Source organism: Tenrec ecaudatus, chromosome 12, assembly GCF_050624435.1.
Source record: "Tenrec ecaudatus isolate mTenEca1 chromosome 12, mTenEca1.hap1, whole genome shotgun sequence".
Taxonomy (NCBI): Eukaryota; Metazoa; Chordata; class Mammalia; order Afrosoricida; family Tenrecidae; genus Tenrec; species Tenrec ecaudatus.
Window position 1 is genome coordinate 94764620 of NC_134541.1, and position 21406 is coordinate 94786025.

Here is a 21406-nt window from a genome sequence, read left to right on the forward strand (position 1 = left end):
CATCTATTAAGGGCTAATCAGATAATAAATCAGAAAAGACATTCAAATTCCTTGATTCCACCAAGCATTTTTATTATCTGCCTCTACTCATATTTCGTCCTAAGACTGCTTGATCTCAGAAAGACCATTACTACAACTAGAGAGTAATTGTATTGAGTTTGCTTTGCCAACAACATAGTCTTTTATGTTTAAAATATGTAACTGTTTCCTGAACCAAATAGTGTTACTTTGCTTTTGTGAAATGGTGAGTATATTTAAATACAACTGTCATGGAAGGTTCCCCTTGTGTTCACTCGCAGGCGAACACACACACGCATGCGCACACACACACACTTGAGTTTTACACTCATTCCTAACTAATGAGTCTATCTTGGGATCGTCGATGTGCCTCTGTCTGCCTTTCTTATCTAGTGAGCATTCACAGGTGCTTTAGGGATCGTGGGCTGTGATATATACTCTGTGATAGGTGGAACATGCAAACAGTACAGAAGAGATATTCGGGTTCATGAACTTGAAAAGAATCAACCCGAATAAGTTACTTGGAGGTAGATTGTATCACAGACATTTCCTCTAAACCACAGGCGGATTCATAGAAATGTTTTTATTAAAGGATCTCACTGGCGCTTTGGTGTTCAGGCTGTAAGACTCTGTAAGCATTTATTGAATGCTTAGCATTGTACTGGCCATTTCAAAGCGGGGGGGCGGGGAGTCACCCACCCTGTTCTCACATAGTTTATAATCTAGTATGGGAAACAGAAAATATAAATCTTCAAATGAAACATTTCTTAAATACAGCAAATTATGTTAAAGTACAGTGTAAAAGTTACTGTGAATCAGAATCCACTTGATAGCAGTGAGTTTGGCTTTTGGAGTCTAGAGCTCTAAGTACCGAAAGAGACCTGGGTATTCACTTACAGAAACACCATCATTAGTAAATCATGCACTTTGCATGGTGTAGATATTGCCAGGATGGTGGGCAGAAGCTAGCACATCCCCCTGCTATTACTGGGAGGATGAAGGGCTCAGAGAAATGTAGGTACTTTGGCATCCGCTTAAAGTTCTAGAGCCAGATGGGCTGGGTTTGAATCTCAGCTCTTCCGGTTACTTGGAGGCAGCTCGGTGCCTGGTTTCTTCAGTTGTGAGATGAAGACACCATTACAAGCTACAAGGCTGTCAGAAGCAGTCCGTGAGGCAGTCTTTACTTGACTCTGGCAGCAGTTCCTTGCACAAAGCAAAGGCCATATGCAGACCATGGACACTGCCATCCAGACCACCCAAATCCATCCAGTAAAGACGTCTACAGGGAAAAGGAATATGGTCCATGCTCACCACGCTGACATCTCTGCAATGGGACTCACTAAAAGCAACCAATAAAGAACACCTAAGTGTGATGGTTAGTCACTCACTGCCATTGAGTCAATTCAGACTCTCCACAACCCTTTAGGACAGCGGTTCTCAACCTGTGGGTCGCGACCCCTTTGGGGATTGAACAACCCTTTCACCGGGGTCACGTAAGACCATCGAAAACATATATTTCCGATGGTCTTGGGAACCGAGACACCGCTCCTCTATCAGTCTCCAGGCGGGTCTGCCACATGCAGATACGCCCACATACAAGTACCCGGCGTGAAGACTGTTACCCATGCTACACCATGCTTCAAGACAAAATTTCATTATTTGTCATTAGAAATAAATATTTCACAATATATGATTGCATCTTGTTTTTGTGATTCACAACTATGCTTTCATTATGTTCAATTTGTAACAATGAAAATTCATCCTGCATATCAGATATTTACATTATGATTCACAACAGCAGAATTACAGTTATGCAGTAGCAACTAAAATAATTTTATAGTTGGGGGATCCCCACCACATGAGGAGCTGTATTGAAGGGCCGTGGCATGAGGAAGGTTGAGAACCGCTGCTTTGGGACAAAATAGAACCAACTCTGTGGGTTCCCAAGACTGTAAATCTTTAGAAGTAGAAAGTGTCATCTTTCTCCATGGGTGGCTGGTGGCTTTGAAATGCTGACCGTGGGTTAGCATTGGAACCTCTGTTTCCCAGATTTGAGTGTCATCCAGTAACTGTTTCAACATTTTTGTTTTTTGAATGTCAAGGAAAAAGATCACCCTTTTTTCCTCATTCTTTGTAGTCCCTATATTGCACACACAACTGAGTACACATTAAAGTAAGGTAGGTAAATGTTAGTTCATTTACTTATCCTCCACTTTATATACAATGAATAATTCATTTTATATACAATGAACCTGAACTGTATTTGAAAATCAAATACAATGACTGTAAGCCCTTTTTACAAGATCCCGTGGAAGCCCCCGCCCCCCCAACACACACACACACACACAGAAATCCATTTGGTAACAGCATTTAAGAACTCCTGGATCCCTGAGGCCCCAGGGAACTTTTGCCTTGAATATCCTTTTGGTTCAAGAATAGCAGATGGGAGCTGAGGAAGTAGAACCATGCCTGTCCTGTAAGCTTTCACCGGCAAGATGATGCATGGTAACACTTTCATTCCAGTGGAGCAAGCGCAATAACGCAGAGTGTCTTCGTCTATCTGTTCAGCAATTTATGTACTTAGAATTTGATCCATGTGCCTCTGCTCTTTGCAGGTCCACAGCACAACTTCATATCTCTGCCGACCGGACGGAAGCGCTGCTGCCTACTTTCCTCCCGTTTTTACCAAGGTCTGACATCTGCGGGTCGCAGTCCCTGGGGTTCCTTTTGGTTTTTTAATTTCATTCACATGTGGCTTTATGGAGCAACTTAAAAAATAATAGAATGAACAGATTAGTAGGCTTATGATCCTCATTCTCTCTGTGGTGGGCCTGTAACCTTGTGAAGAGCCTGGTAGGTCAATGGCCTGACAGAGCTTAAAGTAGAATGAGAGAGCCCAAATGGGCAGAAAACAATATGTGAACAATTCTGGGTAGGGAATTGCTTGGGGTAATACAGCAAGTTTTCTAGAAATTAAAAAAAAAAAAGAGGACTTATTTTCAGTGTATCCAAAGTGAGAGTAATACACATTGCCAGGCTAAATGGTACCCATTTCACTGGTCACGTCCTCAGCTCAGAAGTGTAGCATTGCCCGTCCTCTTTTCTTTTTGAGAAAATTATAAAACCTTGTTTTGGGGAGAGCAAAGTGCTGCCTAGTTCTGTGTCATCTTCACAATTTTTCTCTGAGCCCACCGCTGCAACCATTCTCTTAGTCCATCTCACCTAATGACTTCCTCTTTTTCAGTGTCCTCCTACTTTACCAAGTGTGGTTCCATTGCCTAGGGACTGGCCCCTCCTGAAAACATGCCCGAAGCATGCACAGCAAAGTCTTGGCATCCCTCTTTTCTAAGAGAATCTGCCTACGCTTCACCCAGGACAGATTTGTTTGGACTTTGAATAGGCCATAGGACTTTCTATATTTTTTCCACAACCATTAGTCAAATGTATCAGTTCTTCTCTGGTCTTCCTTATGCAGCAGTGTCCAAGCTAAAAGCTTCATGAAAAATATTTATACCACCCCCAATGGAGCCATATACCATCTTATGGACTAGGAGACTGCAAAGAAATCATCATTTCCCATATTAATCCATAAATTCAATGCAAATCTAGCCAAACTCCTAACAAATGTACTGGTTTTATTGGCTTGAGATAGAATTTAAAGGTGTGTGGAAGAATAAGTGACTAAGAACAGCTAGGACACTCTAGACGTAGGTAAAATAAGGCAGTAATATGCAGGGGGTGGAATTTGTCCTCTGATGTCAAAGCTTTTTTGCACGGTTTCATTATTAAGAAAGATACACGTATCAAAGAAGACCACTGGGCGAGCGGCTCCGAACGGAGTCCACAAAGAATGGGCATCGCAGATCGCTGGGGGAGACGAGGGATCCTTCTGCTGCCGGGGAAATAAAGCAACCTAAAACTAAATTGCATCTCACACTTTTACAAAACTAAAGACAGATGTGAAAAGCAAACACATATATATAAGAAATTTGAAAAAAAAAATAAATAATAAAAATAAATTTTAAAAAAAGAAATTTGAAAGACAGTACAAAAGAAATGTTAGGGATGATTTTTATTTTCTCCTAAACCAATCTCTACTCAGCTTTAGAAAAATAATTTCATAAACAGGTTATTTTCAGGAGGACAGAGGGCACAAGTGACAATACGAGATGACAATTGTAAAGCTAGGTGAATGGATACAAACAAAAATGAAAGGACTGGCGAACTCTACCAAGAACCACAGGTTGGGGGTAAGGGAACGGTAGGGGAGAGAGGGGGACAGATCACAAGGACCTACATATAACCCCCTCCCTGGGGGACGGACAACAGGAAAGTGGGTGAAGGGAGATGTCAGACAGAGTAAGACATGAAAAAATAACAGTAATTTATGAATTATCAAGGTTTTGTGAGAGAGAGAGAGGGTCGGGGGTGGGAGGATGAGGAGCTGATACCAAGGCTTCAAATAGAAAGAAAATGTTTTGAGAATGATGATGGCCAAAAATGTACAAATGTGCTTGACACAGTGGATGGATGCATGGCTTGTGGTAAGAGTTCTATGAGCCCCCAATAAAATGATTTTTTTAAAGAACCACAAGTCATTATAACAGCCAATGAAGCCTACCTCCGATGGTTTTAATGGGAAACATTGACTGATAGAACGGATGGCCATGTCCATTTAGTATGTCACTTAAGAGCCTCTCACAAATATCTTCGTAGTATCATTTCCAGGAACTGTGTATTACCCGAAGTATCTTACTCAACATGTTTGATTTGGGCATGCCCAGAGCCTCTTGGTTGAGGGAACTAAAGTTCATACAAATGGGGGTCCGGCAAGGAGAAGAGGCACGGACTCTTGCTTTTTCTCACTGTAGGTCGTCTCTGCCCAAAGGGCCTTGTGTGTGCACGTTAGGGAATGCCTTCTGCGCCTGCAGAGGAATCATCGCAGACTTGATTCAGAGCTCCGGTTTCCCCCGTTCCAGTCCAACTGCTGAGGCAGACATTCTGCTCCTACTGCTTCTCCTCGTTGCCCGAAGGCAACCAGGAAGCACTGCCAAATGCTAACAGAATAGTTTTTTAAGCAGTAAAACAAAACTCTGCATTTTTATGAAGGTTAATCAAAGCACTCCCAAATGAAAACAATCTTCAGGGAGTGCAAAGCACCCGCCCTGGGCCTCCCCAGAGCCTCCCCATTCCATGCAGAGGTCTCTCTTCTTTTTCTTCTTTGTTGGTTGTTTTCCTGTTGGCAGCTCCTCTCCCTGCTTAAATACCTCCTGAAGGCAGAGCCTTTTCTAGGTTTCGAGAGGAATCCTGCATTTCTCCTCTAGCACTCAAACTGAGCTTGGTTGCCCTTGGCATGTTCTTGGCCCTGTCTCCGAGGCATGTTGGTAGCAGTGAGGGGTAGGCGGACTTTGCTGGTGTTGCTCTATCTCCTTCTTTACGTTACTGTGGACAACCCTCAGGCTTCATTTGTGCTCAGAGAGCGAGCAGACCTAGGGGTAGACTGTAAGACTGTAGAGACGGGACAGACTGTGGTACGATCATACATTTCTTCCTAAATAGTTAGACTCCTCAAAGAACCACGATGTCAGATGGGTTTGATGAATGCCCAGAGATGCCCGTATGTGTACATTAAAACACCCGCGAGTCCCAGATCCTACCCAGAGTGGATGATCCAGGGTGCCAGGTTCACCTTTAAAAGCGAGCTCTCTGTCTCTTCATTAGGTTTTGTGAGTTTTCCAAGTGGCGTACTCTTTAGCTGTGGCTTCTGCCAAGATGAAAATGTTTGCTCTTGTGGAGGCCAAATTGTAATCCCAGACTAACTGGAGTTTTGACTGCTTAAATTCTTCGGCATCTACTGATTTCCTACATTTCTGACTTTCCAACTTTGAACAAATGCGTGTCTGTTGGAATAAATCAAGGGCTCCTTTCTTGCCTGAAAGCTCAACTCTGAAAAGTCCTTGTCCCTGCTTCCTGGGCAAGCCTGGAGGCACCTAGTAGATTAATCCATATAAATTTAACCCCATGATTGACACTTGCCTGCTGCTTTCAGATAAATTAGCTTTTTCTCTGGAATCAACCTCAAAGTGGGGGAGGGGGATTTAAATAAAAGCTTTCCCATATTGGAAAAGCAGAAGAAGATGAAGGGGAAAGAAGGCAATTTCATCAGGAAAAGTACACAGTCTCTTTTTTTTCACTTAAAACGTTTAGCATAAAATTCTTACCAAATGTCTTCTCCAACTTCACATGAACAGTTCTCCTGCCAACAGCACAGACGTGGGATGTCCGTAGGCTTAGCATCTTCACTACAGCCCATGTGCTGCATGATTTGGTTTTGGACATCATTTGTCTCCTCATTGTTATCAGACAAACAAAAACATTTCTTAATGTGAATATATAGATATATATCGATATATATAGTTGCATGCATGGGTAAGTTACTTTTTCATGGCTGGGTTATTTAAGGAGGCCCTGCATGATGAGATGACTTGCCACAGGCTGCAGCAGTGGGTTCAGGCGTAACACCCGGTGTGAAGACGCCGCAGGGCCAGGCCGTGCTTTGGTCTGCTGCCCACAGGGTGGCTGTGAGTGGGAACGGACTCGACGGCGCCTACCAACAGCAGCCTGCCCTCAACGCGGTCCAGTCCTCCGCACTCAGAAGTTGAACACCCCAAAACCTGAAGTAGGCCTGCCTAATCCCAGCAGAACGCTAGAGGCTTTATGTCAGGGAGCTATTGGTAATGATGTGATACTTAATGACAAGTTTAAAAGTTTCACCTCTTTGCATCTCTAAAAGCAAAATCATTTCTCATCTGTTAGAGTATAACAAGGCATTGATTTGGGGTTGATGGGCTCAGATCAGAGGCAGCCAGCCAGGAGGGAGTGAAGATCATTAAGAGAGACATGCGGAACCTCGAAATAAATATTGAGAAAGGCCTCCGCTCAGTAAACCCAGGTGTGGGAGCATTTGACAAGACTGGAACATGTGAAAACAGATGCATGTCTTTTTGATCTTCACATCGAAGTTTTTCTACGAAAACTTCGTATATAGTATATAGTTTTCAACTATATAAATATCGATGTAGTTTATCCAGTTGAGGTGTAATTGTTTGAAGATGTTTGCGTTCCATCAGTTTACTTTTAAATATAGATAAAAACGACACTAGCTGTTACAACAGAATTTCATACATGAAAAGGGGGGTCAGTGCAGATTTTCAGAAAAATTGTAAAATTCTCACGGGACTTGCTGATTTCATTACATGGAGATGGTGGAAATCTCATCATCATCATAATAACAACTTAAAAAATAAATGATCGGTGGATTAGAAGTGTTTAGCCTTACCTCAGTTAGTGGTAATTATTTTTTGATGCAAGTTTTACATTTTTTTTAAGGCTTGGGATTGTTTGTAAATTTTTTTTAAAAGCGTTTCATTGATACATAGTTCACATATCATACAATTCAATAATTTAATCATATTAAATGAGAGTTGTAAAATCATTCCCACAATTTTAGAACATTTTATTCTTTCTTGTAGTCACTGTCATTTAGTTCCCCAGTCCCCTCCCCCAGCCTTTCCTACCAGAGCCCTAAGGAAATATTACTCCAGTTACTGTCTTTATAGAATTACCTCTCTTGGATGGCACACATAGGAAAACATACCACAAAAAAAAGCAACCCAAAACAATAATAGCAAAACAAAGAAAAACTTCAATTGAACAGAAAGCAGAAAATATTACGAATCAGACCAAATTTAAAATGAGTCAAAGGGAGATTAATGATGAAGTGGTACATTTTAGCCTAATCATACCTGTAATAATCCACTTTCCAGTGCACACGGGCGATAGCAGGCTGTTCACCTTCACGGGCTGTGGTGAAGAAGAGACTCCCCAGAGGCCTAGGCCACGTGGACACCCTGCAAATGGCTTGGGCCTCCACGGTCATCCCGAAAGCTTGCCATTGGTATTCTGCCTGGTGGACTAGCTTAAGGAGACACAGAAGTCTGACTGCCAGTGTTTCCCTTGGATTTCAGGAATTGCAAAACACGGCTGCGTCCGAAGGCCAGGTGGTGGTCCTCGAGTGCAGGGTCCGGGGAGCACATCCGCTGCAGGTCACGTGGTGCCGGCAAGGCAGCGAAATCCAAGACTCTCCGGATTTCCGGATTCTCCAGAAAAGTAAGGCGTGGTGCCCGCTCCCTAAATCCCCCCTTTGCATGTGCCTTCAGGAAAACCAAGAAGGGCTGAGCTACTCCTACGAAGTGGAGTTGTGCGTCCGAGAGGGACCAGACCCGCACTGCGGAGGCACAGTAGATTGCAGCAGTCGCCATGGGTCAAGGCCTTGGTAGAAGCGACAATGAAAGTTGCACATGTGTATGCGCATGCATGCTTCTCCTCAGAGTTTTGCAAATAACTGTGGGCGTTCACAAGCTCCTTTTGGTTTGCAGTTACTAGAATGTGAGTTTCGTCATAAGAGAAAGATACATTCACCTACTGTCACCTAAGGAGTCCTTAATTATGTGCCCAACTACCAACCCAGAGACTGGTGGTTCGAGCCCAGGCAGAGGCATTTCGTACAAAAGGCCACAGCTCTGAAAACCCTGGAAAGCAGCTCCCCTGCTGAGCAGGTGGCCCGTGGGTGGCATCCTTCGACAGCAACTGTGCTCGTTTGCTCGGGCTTGGCTTTTAATGCTCACTTTACCTGCCTCGTGTGTCGTGTGGAGTTTGTAGCACGTAGACATGGCCTCGGCAGGATCAGAGAGAAGCAGAGGCAGCTGGGCCCTCGATGTCATCTCAATCTAATGCTGCTGTGATTTCTTTCTCTCTCTTTACCACGTGGCAAACAGAACCTAGATCTACTGCTGAACCAGGTAAGAGCCTGTCTCTTTTTGTTTGTTTGTTTGTTACCTTCTGGGTTTCAGTCATTCTTTGTGCCTGTCTTAAAGCCATAAACTGGAAAATGCTTTTGCAGTTCCCTGGAAACAGGAAACCCCTTTAAAGACAGTGTCTTATTTTTCCTGGGGCCTGAACACTGCTTTTTACATCAACTACTTTATTAATAAACCATTACATTCCATTCATACATAGAGGTCAGGCTCGGTGATTTAAGACTTTTTCATGTAAGCTCTATTAGACTCAGAAAACAAGCTAAGCTACTGATGAAAAGATTCCGGTAGAAAAGAAAACCCCATTGCGTGTTGCTACAGATCCAACCAAACCCAATAATAATGTGAGTCTCAACTTCAAAATGTGCCTCAATTGAGAGCAGCCCCCAAGATAGCAGCAGAATTGACTCCCAGGCGTTTCTCCTTTGTGTGCCCTGAGCCTGAGACGTTTACTATGCGGCAAACATGAAGAGAGGCGTCTTGTCCCAGCCTCTCTCCTAAGGACCAGGTCGTTTGACCTCACCAGCGTGCTATGTTATCCAGAAGTGCGGGTCCATCTGTCCTCCCGCTGCAGATGTCTTGTATATGTATTATTCTTCATGAACCAAAGTAGTGTTCCCAAAGAGCAAGAATTCTAGGCATTTCATAATGCATCCTCCTAGAAACAACCTGTTTTAAAATTAAATTTTTTAAAATTTCTCCTTAGCAAAGCCACCAGTTTTGTTTATCTCTTGACACAAGGGTAGACAAACAAGCTCTGTCCCTGTTTCTGCTGCCTGCGTCTTCCCTGCCACATCCAGCCTCCCACCCCATTGGAACCCCAAGTTCCTCTGTTCCCGCTTTGGGGACTTGAAGGTGGTGTGGATGACGGCAGGTCAGATTACTGCAGTCAGTTCCCGCATCTCTGACATCTGAGTGCCGGGTCGTTACAAACAGACAGTGAGCCTACTCGTATCTAGAGTTTCGGGGGACGCTGAGTAATCTCCTTGGGGCGCCACTGGAGTGATCTGGTGCTCTCTTGTCATGAGTTACAACTGGAGCATGCGACCTCACTTCATGTGCTAGTCACCACATCAAACACTGGGGCCTTCCAGACCGTGGGAACACAGAGCTGCATATTTTGTCTGTGCTACTTCTTTGCATGAAGTTGCATTGTGATAGCTCCCTGGTACAGGCAGCTTCGGAGGCTGACTGTATTGGATGATGTAACATGGAAACTCTGCGGGGAATTAGAGTACGTTTCTGCATTTCCTATGTTAAATAGATTGACAGATTGGCAGAGTCCCTGCCTAAAGCTAACAGTTTGGCTCTCATCTACTAATCAAAAGCTTAGTTGTCAAAAAAAAAAAAAAAGATTAGTTGTCAAATTCACTCAGTGATGCCTCGGCAGGAAGGCCTGTTCATCTCCTTCCAAGAAGGTCAGAGCCATTGTAGACCCCGTGGAGCCCCGTTCCCCCTGACACACATGGAGACATCCGGGGTCAGAGCCAACTGAGTGGCAAAGAGTGCAAAATCCAGATCAACCTGGCTGCCATCGAGCTGATTCCCACTCACGGCAACCCTGGACGACAGGGCCCGACGGCCCCCGAGGGTTTCCGTGACTGTAACTCGATGGGACTAGAAAGCCTCCTCTTCCTCCCGCCTAGGAGGTTATCAACGGCTGACCTAGCCCTTCACGGCCCAACACGTTATCACTACCCGCCAGGGATCCTTCAGAAATTAATAGAGGTGGGTAGAAATAAAAATAGGGTTAAAATGCCTCTTTTATCAGCAGCAATCTTTATTATGTGAAGAGAAATCTATAAAGCAAACTCTGTCTTTCGATGCTTTTGATACAAATACAACTAAAAGTTGGGCCAAACACTCTAAGAGTGTTGCTCCTTGCGTGGATTGAGTTTGCTCTTGATGTTTTGGATTCTCAGCAAGTTCCTGTCACCACCGTGTCTTCGTATTCTCGGGCTGTTGTCATCATCTGCATGGGTAATAGTGATTGACTAAAAGTCTTGTGATTTGGGTTTGAAAGTCATAAACCAACCATTATGTGAGGATTCAAAACATGGCTCAAAAGCGTCACAGGACACACATGTGTGTACCGAGAGCCCTGCGGACACCCAGGGGGAAGGAAGGACACTGGGCGGCAGAGGAGGGCTGACACAGACTTCCACACCCTCGACTCCCTCCTTCCACCACACGCGCCTCTCAGGTTCCATTTATGAGTTGCTCTTTTGCATCTGGCATATAATTTTGATCTTTAATAACTTTAATAAAGTTAGTCTTATATATTTTCACACATATGAAGAAAATCATTTGCTTTAATGAGCCATAGAGGCGCAATGGTTAACATTCAGCTGCTAACTAGCCAAAAGATTAACCCTTTGAACCCACAGAGCAGCCCCAGCCCTAGAAGCATGTTGAGTAATGCTTTGGAAGCCCTGGCGGTGTAGGGTTGTGTGTTGGGCTGTGATGCACGTGGTCGGCATGTGACATCACCACCACTCCAGGGGAGGAAAGCTGGGCTTTATACTCCCATAAACAGTTACAGTCTCAGAATCTCACGAGGGTCACCGTGAGTCTGCCGTGACACAAGGGCAGCAAGTTCTATTTTAGTTTATGGACTGATAAGTGCAAGGTAGCCGTTAGCACCCACCAGCGGGGGCAGTTCGACCCTCTCTTCCATGGGCCGCTCTGCTGGTTCCGACTCTTGATGCCCCCGTGTGTGTCACCCCGTCGGGTTTACAATGACTCCGATTCTTTTGGAGGTCGGTGGCCAGAAATGACTCAATGGCAGTGAATTTGGTTTGAGTTTAGTCAAACAGGAACAAACAACCATCTGGTCAATTCTGACTCATGCCCACCCTCTAAGCAGGGTAGAACTGTGCCTGTGGGTTTCTACTTTGGAAGTAGAAAGCCTCGCTTTTCTCCCTTGGAGCCACTGGTGGTTTCAAACAGCTGACCTTGATGTTGAAGCCCAATGCATAACCCCTCTTTAGCAGCACCATAGGACAAAAGGTCTTTAAATTTACCTCCATGAAGATTACAACGAAAAAGCATCCCAAGGGGCAGTTCTACTCGGTTACACAGGGCCACCAAGAGTCCCAGTCGACTTGTGAGCCCCCAGCCCAGCAACAGCAGAATTTGCTTACTGTCTTTTGGTTTAAGATGTCAAAGTCATCAAGAAAAGAGCAAGGCATGGAAAACCTCTCTCCTAAATTCTAAGCATGTATAAGAGGACTTGTGTCTCTTTCTTCCTTTTTTTAATTTTAGTTTTCCTCTTAGTTAGATCTAAAAGCATTTTTAAAATCAGATGCCCCTAGTCCAAGTACACTAATAGATCTTGCTGAAAACAAGGATTTCTTGGCAGAAGAAAATATTTCAAGCAAATCAGTTAATAGAAGGGAGGGGGACGCATATAATCTGGTGGTATAGAAAACAAAACACAACTAGTTTTCCCTGAGCTCCAATCAGATTTCTGCAATTTTAGTTACCACGACAATACTAGATTTCCTGTTTTCTCTTTCATAGTACAACAGTAAATTCTCTGCTCCGGGAAATCTGCAATTGGCACAAAGAATTAAATGCAATGCATGATCATGTTTTAAAATAAAAATCTTTTAAACACATAAATGTCTCCATAAGGGACTGCTTATGTGAGCTGTTGTTTAAAAAAAAAACACCTTAGAAAAAGGTAAATTGTAAAACATCTCTGTATTTAAATACACAGACAAACTAGAAGTAGGCATGATTTTTCTCCTAGTCCCCATGTCCCTCAGACTGACCTTGAAGTTGCTCTGTTGAGGGGGTGGGGGAAGACACATGCTAGCTCCAATTAATCTCCCTTAAACGATCTGATTGACTTGTATCTAATTATCTAATGGCCCACTGAACTGTTTTTCAAGTTGCTGAATTTAACCATTGAGAAGAGATGGCTGAACTTGCTCCCTACGAGCTGTAGCTTAGCCATTACCATGTGAAAAAGAGAAAAACAGACATGGCTATGAGACATTTGGGGCAAGAGATAAATTTTATGAGATCAAGTCAGTGATATTTTCCAAATGCTAACAGAAATAGCCTTTGAAATTCAGGGAAACATTTAAGCATTCAGATTTTGCTGCCCTCTTGCCTTCCTCTGACTTGCTCACTCTTGCTCTTGCCTCTCCCGCTGACGAGCTGGGTGACTTCCTTCTTCCTCCTCCTTCCCTTGTTTCTCTACCTACCTCCTTCCCTGTCTTTCCTTCCCTTGTTCTCTCCTTTCCCCTCCTTCGTGTTTATGGGTCTCTTTCCCCCTCCTTTCTTCACTCACCTTCCTTTTCTTATTCCTGTGCGAGGTGTTTTAACGCTTTATTAACACAATTGAAACTCCCCTGGGACGGAGGTCCAGTCCCTGGAGAGGGGCGATATGTTGATGGTGAAGGAACCAGATTCCCTCCTAATGCATTTGTGCAACTGAAACAGGTTTTTCTTGTCACTACTGTGTTGTATCTGTCTAATGTGTTTTACACTCCCCTCGCTGTCTAGACAGAAGTCAGCCTGCATCACAAATCTTTTCAGACTGTTTTGTGAATTAATAGCTCGCTGGGTCACTTAAGATCAACATCCATTTGTCATATTACCTGCTCTGGGCTTCTTCGACATTCTGACATTACACTGACTGGATCCTTCAAAGATTAGTCAGGGGGAGGGGATAGACAGAAGACTCATTTGGCAGCTGTTAATATTTAGACTCTTACTCAGCTGTCTGAGAGCAGTGACAAACGGTATGGAGTTATGCCTCTAGCACTGGCTGATCCATGGGTCTTGGTCATCAGGTTCTGCTACCACAGAAATACTACAGGTGGGTGGCGTTAGCAGACAGACATCTATTTTCTCCTTGATTCGAAGGCTACAAGTCCAAATTCAGGGTCCCAGTCCTTCGAGAAGAAGGCGACCTGTTGTTGTGGACTGTGGAGAAAGGAAGACCCTTGTCTCTTCTGGGTTCCTGTTTCGGAGCAATCTGCATAGGACTGGACTTCTCCCCTCCCCATCTCTGCTTGCTTGCTTGCTTTACTTTATCTTAAAAGAAATCGACTCAACATAGCGCCCTCTAATCCTGATTTGTCAGCATTACAAAGGCAGCCCTTCCCAAATGGGGTTATAACCACTGGCCTAGAAATTAGGATTTACAATGTCTGTGTTTGGCCAACACAATTCACTCCAGAGCAGCATGCAAAATGAACATACAAAAAAGCGCATGTCTTATTTGTTGGGCACTTATACATGTGAAAGTATTGGGCTTTCTACTTTCAACATGAACCTTTTTTATCAATGCCACCCATCTGATGTCTTCCATACTTTGCGTCAGACAATGAAATGAATGATACTTATTTAAATATGGTAAGATGCTGGCTTGTAGAAGGACTATAAGGATGGTTTTCAACTGAGATTAAACACGGTTAAAAATCTATTGTTCTCTCTAGGTTAAGTAGTGGTTGAACCAAAATGCCTGTATGTCTGGTTCCCTGGTTGTGAGTCACCTCACTGAAAGGACCTGCAATATGTTTAAAATTTGGATGCAAGTACAAGGACAATTGGCCTCTAATAGATACTGCATAAACTGTACAAAATAAGTCCAGAGTACCAAAACTACACCACAGGATGCACTTCTCTGACTTATCTTGGTTCTCACTGATATGTCACTAAAATGCAAGCATCATGCAAAAAAATCAACGTGGAACATAAAATACGGCTGCTTTTGGTCAATCTGCCGCCGCATGTCGACCAGTTTGTCTTACTATGCTGGCTTGCATGTCGCTGTGATGCTGGGAACTATGTCATGAGAATTTCAAATATCAGCAGAATCACCACAGAACAAACCCTAAAGCAGGAATAAGTTGTGCACTTCTGAGGGACTGGCTGCCCAAGCCTAGCCAAATGAGCAGCAGAACATTGTCAGATACACTGATGATACATGTGAACGTGAACAGATAGAGCGCCAGAAGATGAGCGCCTCATGCTGAACCTCTCAACACAGCACTAGGAAGAGCTGCCTCCTCACAATGGATTGGACCATGGCACTTGCACCTTCACTTACTAACGAGTGACACTCAAAAATGAGAAGAAACAGCTGTAAACATCTATGACGGATCCAGAAACGGAATGTGCCCAGTATGAATCTAGGAAAATGGAATTCATCACAAATGATATCAGATATGTAAAGATATATATCCTAGGCATTACCGAGCTGAAATGGATTGCTATTGGCCATTTTGAATCAGATATTTATATGATTGACTATTCCAAAACTGACAGATTCAAGAGGATTGTGAGGTAGTTTATTGTGCCAACCTGGCTGATAAACACATGTGGGGTTAATTGAAGGGTAGAGAGATAAATGGCTTGGTGAACCTTGCCTTGCTAGTTCTCAGGTCTCTTGCTTTCTGGTGGCTGGACCAGGGTGCAGCTGCCTTAGCCAGTTCCCTGTTTCAGCTGTCAAGACTCACGTCCTACAAAACATCCCTGAGGAGAAGCCACATGGACCTACCCTGATGCAGCCCTGGGTGCTAGAGCAGCTGTGTGGAGACCCCTGCCAGGGCTGAGATGCTTACACATTCACTGACTCGGCTTTCCTCCTGCAGTCGGCGTCATTGCGTCTGTTTTGTGAGATGGAGAAGGACTTTGTGGATTGGTGTCGGACATATGGGTTAATGTTGGACTTGTGGGCTTGGGGACCAGTGGGTTGCGATGTTTTCTTGATGCACACTTAACCTTTATATAAAACTCTCTCTATTATACCTGAGTTTCTGTGGATTTATTTCTCTAATGTACCCAGACTAACACTGATTGTCATCACATTCATCTTCAAAATGAACATTTCAGGATCTGTCTTGAAGTTTAGTGTTATCTGTAATAGAGTACTATTTGTATACATACAAGGAAATGCACTTAACACAACTATTATTCAAACTTACAAATCAACCATTACTGCCTAGTGATGAAAAATTCTACGGAAGTCTTCAGTCTGAAATTAGTCAAACATACAATGGTGGTGCATTGATAATTATTAGGGATTGTAATGTGAAAGCGGGAAACAGAAGAAGGAACAAGTTGTTTAAAATGCTATTAGTGATCGAAATGGCATTGGAGATTGTGTGATATAATTTTGCAAACCAAACAACACCTTCATTGCAAATACCTTTTCTCAGCAACTTAAACGGCAACTAAACACCTAGACTTCCCCAGATGTAATGAATGCACAGGAACCAAATTGACCATATCTTTGCCAAGAGACCATGGAAAAGCTCCATATCAGCAGCCTAAATGAGGTCAGGGGCTGATATTAGAACAGATAATCGGTTGCCCATATGTAAGTTCAGGTTAAAGTTGAAGAAAACTAAAACAAGTCCATGGGAGCCAAAATATCACCTTTAATGTATCCCTCCTGAATTTCTAGAACATCTGAAGAACAGATTTGACTCACTGCATACTAATGAGAGAAGACGTGATGAGCTGTGGGAGGACATCAAGAACAGCATTCATCAAGAAAGCACACGGCCATTAAGAAAACAGGAAAAAAGAAAACATCAAAGTGTCAGAAAAGATCTGAAACTAAATCTTCATCATAAAGTGACTAAACAGAATGAAAGAAATGATTAAGTAAAGAGCTGAACAGAAAATTTCAAAAGGAGGTTCAAGGAGACAAAGTAAAACGTGATAGTGAAATGAGCAATATTGAACCATGCAGGACGCATCATAAGAAAATGGGAGGATTACAAAGAGTCACTGTACCAAAAAGAAGTAGTCAGCATCCAACCATTCCAAGAGGTAGAGTGAGATCAAGAACTGAAGGTACTGAAGGAAGAAAGCAAGCTGCACTGATGGCCTTGGACAAAAACGAGGGTCCAGGAATTGATGGAACACCAACTGAAATGCTTCAACAAGCCAATGAAGCACTGGAAGCACCCGCTCATCTATATCAAGAAATTTGGAAGACAGCTACCTGGCCAACTAACTTTAAGAGAGCCATATCTGTACCCATTCCATAGAAAGGTGACCCGCGAAAGTGCAGAATTTATCACACAATAGCCTTAATATCACATGCAAGTAAAATATTGCTGAAACACATTCAATAAGGGCTGCAGCAGTACATGACAGGGGCTGCCAGAAATTTATGTCAAATGCAGAAGAGCACTTGAGATGTCAAATGGATCTTGGCTGAAAGCTGAAAATATCAGAAATAAAACTTGTGTTCTATTGAATATGCATATGAATATAACAAATTCTGTATAGCATGGAGAAAGATGGGAATTTCAGAACACTTCATTGTACTCATGCAGAACCTGTACATGGACAAAGAGGCAGACATTTGAACAAAATATGAAAATACTGTGTGTTTTAAAATCAGTACAGTTGTGCATCAGGATTTGTGTATCTTTTCATCATACTTATTCAATCTGTATGCTGAACAAATAATTGGAGAAGCGGGGCTATATGAAGAAGAACAGAGCATCCGGATTAAGGCTTACTAACCATGGTGATACGCAGATGACACAACCTAGCTTGATGAAGTGAAGACTTGAAGTACTTGCTGATGAAGATCAAGGACCGAAGCCTTCAATCAGGATTAGACTTAATGTAAAGAAACCTCACACAACTGGACCAAGAGATAACATCGTGTTAGTTGGAGAAGATTGAAGTTGTCAAAAATTCCATCTTGCAGAGATCCACGATCAATGCACATAGAAGCACCCATCAAGAGACCAAAAGAAGAATCACACTGCTGTATAAAGCCTCTTTAATATATTGAAGAGCCAGGAGTTTGACAACTACAGTGCTCCGGGCCCAAGCCATGCTCTTTTCAATCCCCTCATATGCCTGGAAAGTTGGACAGTGAATAGGAAAGATCAAAGAAGAATCACATTTGAATTATGGTGCTAGCAAAACCATTGGGAGTGCCATGGATTGCCTGTACAACAAACAAACTGTCTTTGGCCGAAATACAACCAGAATTCTCCTTGGAATTGAGAATGGCAAGACTTTGTCTCAAGTTCTTTAGACTGTTATCAAGAGAGACCAGTCCCTGGGAAAGGACGTCATGCATGGTAAATAGGCAGCAAGGAAGAGGAAGACCTACATGGGATGGTTGACACAGTGGCTGCAGCAATGGGTGAGATAGAACAAGAATTGTGAGGATGGCACAGAACTGGCAATGTTGTATTCTGTCCTACCGATAGTCACCATGTGTAGAAGTCCCTTTGATGGCGTCTAACAATGTGTCAGATGGGATTCCAAAGCTTGAGAAGCTTTTCATTGTACCCATTTATTACTAAATTATTATGGCTGTGGCAGAATAAAATAGTAGCATTTTGTTTAACTTGATGTGTATATGACTGAAGACATCATGCCACCCTCTTAGAGGTGATCTGCTCCAATCCAGTCCTGAGAATTGGAAGTTGGCCAGGTTGAACTTCGAAACAGGAAATATGGAACCTTCCTCTCTACCAACAATTTTTCTATTGATGCCCAGCTTCTACCCACACTTGTTCTACTAGACTCCCCAACCAGGGAGCTTTATGTTTCCCTGGACTCTCTCCTTGGTCCACTGACTCAACTGCAAGAACTTGCATAACTCTCAGGAACACTGGTCTGTTCTTCTTTACATCGTGAGAGTTCTTCTTGTTACTCAGTTTTAAAACCAAAGAATGTACATTTGAAAAATATGACTAAAAAAAGAAAGAAAGAAAGTTATGTAATAACAGAAAGAGAAGGAAGTTCCAGTAGACATGCACGGGCCACTGGTAAATATTGATAAGACTTGATATCTTTGGCTTAACAATGCTTGCACCGGGATTCATTTCATTATTAATCCTTGAACTGTATTTTAAAAATATCTTCTAAGTAAGTATATAGATCTAATTTTAAATATTTATACAAGCCTTACACTTATCCACACTATATTCCATCTTGATTTTAGTCCAGAATTCTTTCTTAACAGTTGTATTAGCCAAACCATGTGGTTTGGAAGATAGAATCTGGATTCCTTTTTAGGTATGCTGGGTCAAAGGGTGGAGGTGGCAGGCTATAAAGGAAGACATTTATGGAACTATTCCCTTACTACCCGAGAGACCTAGTAATCTTGTCCTTGTTATCTCATTTTCTGAGTTCCTCAAATAAAATATTTTAGGTTTAAATTTTGCTTGTTTTTAACCAAGTGTCCAAATAGGTATAAGAACTTGAATGGAATTCAGAATTGACTTCTGGGAGATATGGCTATCATTAAGTAATTTTTAGATAACTCTAAAACCAAGACTACCATCAGTAAAAATAAGTTCTGATTTAGTAATTTATTATGTCCTCAATTCACTGCTTTTGCTTATGAAATTTGGATAAGATTATAGTTATTAATAACTTTAAGAATGTCCACAGGAAATTAAAAGGAAAAAGAGGAAAGAACTAGGAGTCAAAGGGTATTTATAGAGCACTAAATACAGCTATGTACATATGTAAATATATTTATATATGATGATGGGGAAATATATTTATGTAGATATATTTATAGGTTTAGTATTAAAGTAGCAGATGGACATTGGCCTCCACTCAAGTACTCCCTCAATGCAAGAACATTTTGTTCTGTTAAATTGGCATCCCAGGATGTTCACCTTCCTGACATGATTGCCAAAGATAAATGGGTGCATTAGCAAATGTGAAAAAAGCTGCTGGTGCCCGACTATCAAAAGATATAACGTCTGGACTCCTAAAGACTAGAAGGTAAACAAGTGGCCATTTAGCTGAGAAGCAACAAAGCCCACATGGAAGAAGCACACCATCCTGTGTGATCACGAGGTTTCTAAGGAATCAGATATCAGGCATCAAAGAACAAAAAATCATATAATTGTGAATGAGGGGGAGTGCAGAGTGGGGACCCAAAGCCCATCTGTAGGCAACTGGCAATCCCATTAGAGAAGGGTCATGGGGAGGAGATAAGCCAGTCAGGATGCAGTATAGCAATGATGAAACATACAACTTTCTTCTAGTTCTTAAATGCTTCTGTACCACCCCCACACCCCCTATCATGATCCCAATTCTACCTTACAAATCCGGCTAGACCAGAGGATGTACACTGGTAGGAACTGGAAACACAGGGAATCCAGGACAGATGATCCCTTCAGGACCAGTGGTGAGAGTGGTGATACCAGGAGGGTAGAGGGAGGGTGGGGTAGAAGAGGGGAACTAATTATAAGGATCTACATATAACCTCCTCTCTAGGGGACGGGCAACAGAAAAGAGGGTGAAGGGATACATCGGTCAGTGTAAGACATGACAAAATAATAATAATTTATAAATTATTAAGGGCTCTTGAGGGGAAAGGGGATTAGGGAGGGAGGGGAAAAATGAGGAGCTGATACCAAGGGCTCAAGTAGAAAGCAAATGTTTTGAGAATGATGAGGGCAACAAATATACAAATATGCTTGACACGATGGATGGATGGGTTGTGATGAGTTATATGAGCCCCCAGTAAAATGATTTTTTTAAAAAGAATGTCCACATATATTGGAGATGGTTGTGTTTCTGTTTGTTTAGTGCAGATTAGTAAGCCTTTAACTCTCTTTATTTGACATAAGTAGTCATTTCTTGATTCCAGTTCCTCATCAAAATTTATTTTGCAGCTGTCTTACATGTCTTGGTTCAAGTAAGATGCTACCAGATGACTATTCAGCCTTGTGACCTGGCTCATCCCATTTCCTCCTGGCTTTCTTCTTTTGTGTAATGTCAGAAACAGAAACTTACAGATTCGCCTTTCTCCCAGCAAAACATTAACCTTTTGTACCTGTTGGGTGAAAGTAGCCTTTGGTCAACTGTGGCTGACCCATTCCAGGAAAAGAGAACCGAACCGGCTTTAGGGTACTGGCTGAAAAACGGTATCTTAAACAAAGAGCACCATGAAATATCACTGCATAAAGGTTACTAAATGAGCCTTTCAGTGCCTACCTTTCTCTTTCCTCCTCCCGTTTGTTCTGTGAGGCGATGGCATTTTCTGCTGTAGGCATGCACACACTTGCTTTATACACAGAGGGCATTCCTAACAAAATTAGTCTAAAATGTATTTTACTCAGTCAAATTCGGAATACACCAACGAAGCTTCCAGGAAAATCAGTTTTGTTTGACGAGTCCTTTAGAAAATACACATATTTTTCCAAGCAAATGTTTGCTAAGTTTTCCCCTCAACCGTAACTCCATTCTTAGATTCAAAATATCAATGGAAAACCGCCTTTGTACTAGATGCCGAGAAGACGCCTGTCCACATGCTACGTGTACTCTGCTCTCACAGAGGTCAGGGATCCAGAAATGGACGTGCTGCACAACATAGTATTGAGTTGCACTTGTGGGACATGACTCCACATTGTAGTAAAACGGCATCTAGAGGGTGCCTCTGTCCAAGTTGTATCAAGAAGAAAGGAATGCTTAGGCGGAAGGCTGAGTAGGAGAAGGAAAGTGCTGGGGGATAAAGGAGCAGAGAGCGAAGGGAGCAGAGCTTTGAG

The 21406-nt window shown here is 42.6% G+C and overlaps 1 protein-coding gene across 3 annotated transcripts in view; it reads left to right on the plus strand.

Annotated features, from left to right (window-relative positions):
- Positions 1-21406, plus strand: part of PALLD (palladin, cytoskeletal associated protein) — a 343917-nt gene that overhangs the window by 67567 nt on the left and 254944 nt on the right. For all 3 annotated transcript variants that reach the window (XM_075564242.1, XM_075564239.1, XM_075564240.1), the window contains exons 5-7: positions 2634-2708; positions 8046-8187; positions 8856-8879. In XM_075564242.1, the coding sequence (XP_075420357.1) occupies positions 2634-2708; positions 8046-8187; positions 8856-8879 (241 nt within the window). The remainder of the gene's footprint in view (positions 1-2633; positions 2709-8045; positions 8188-8855; positions 8880-21406) is intronic.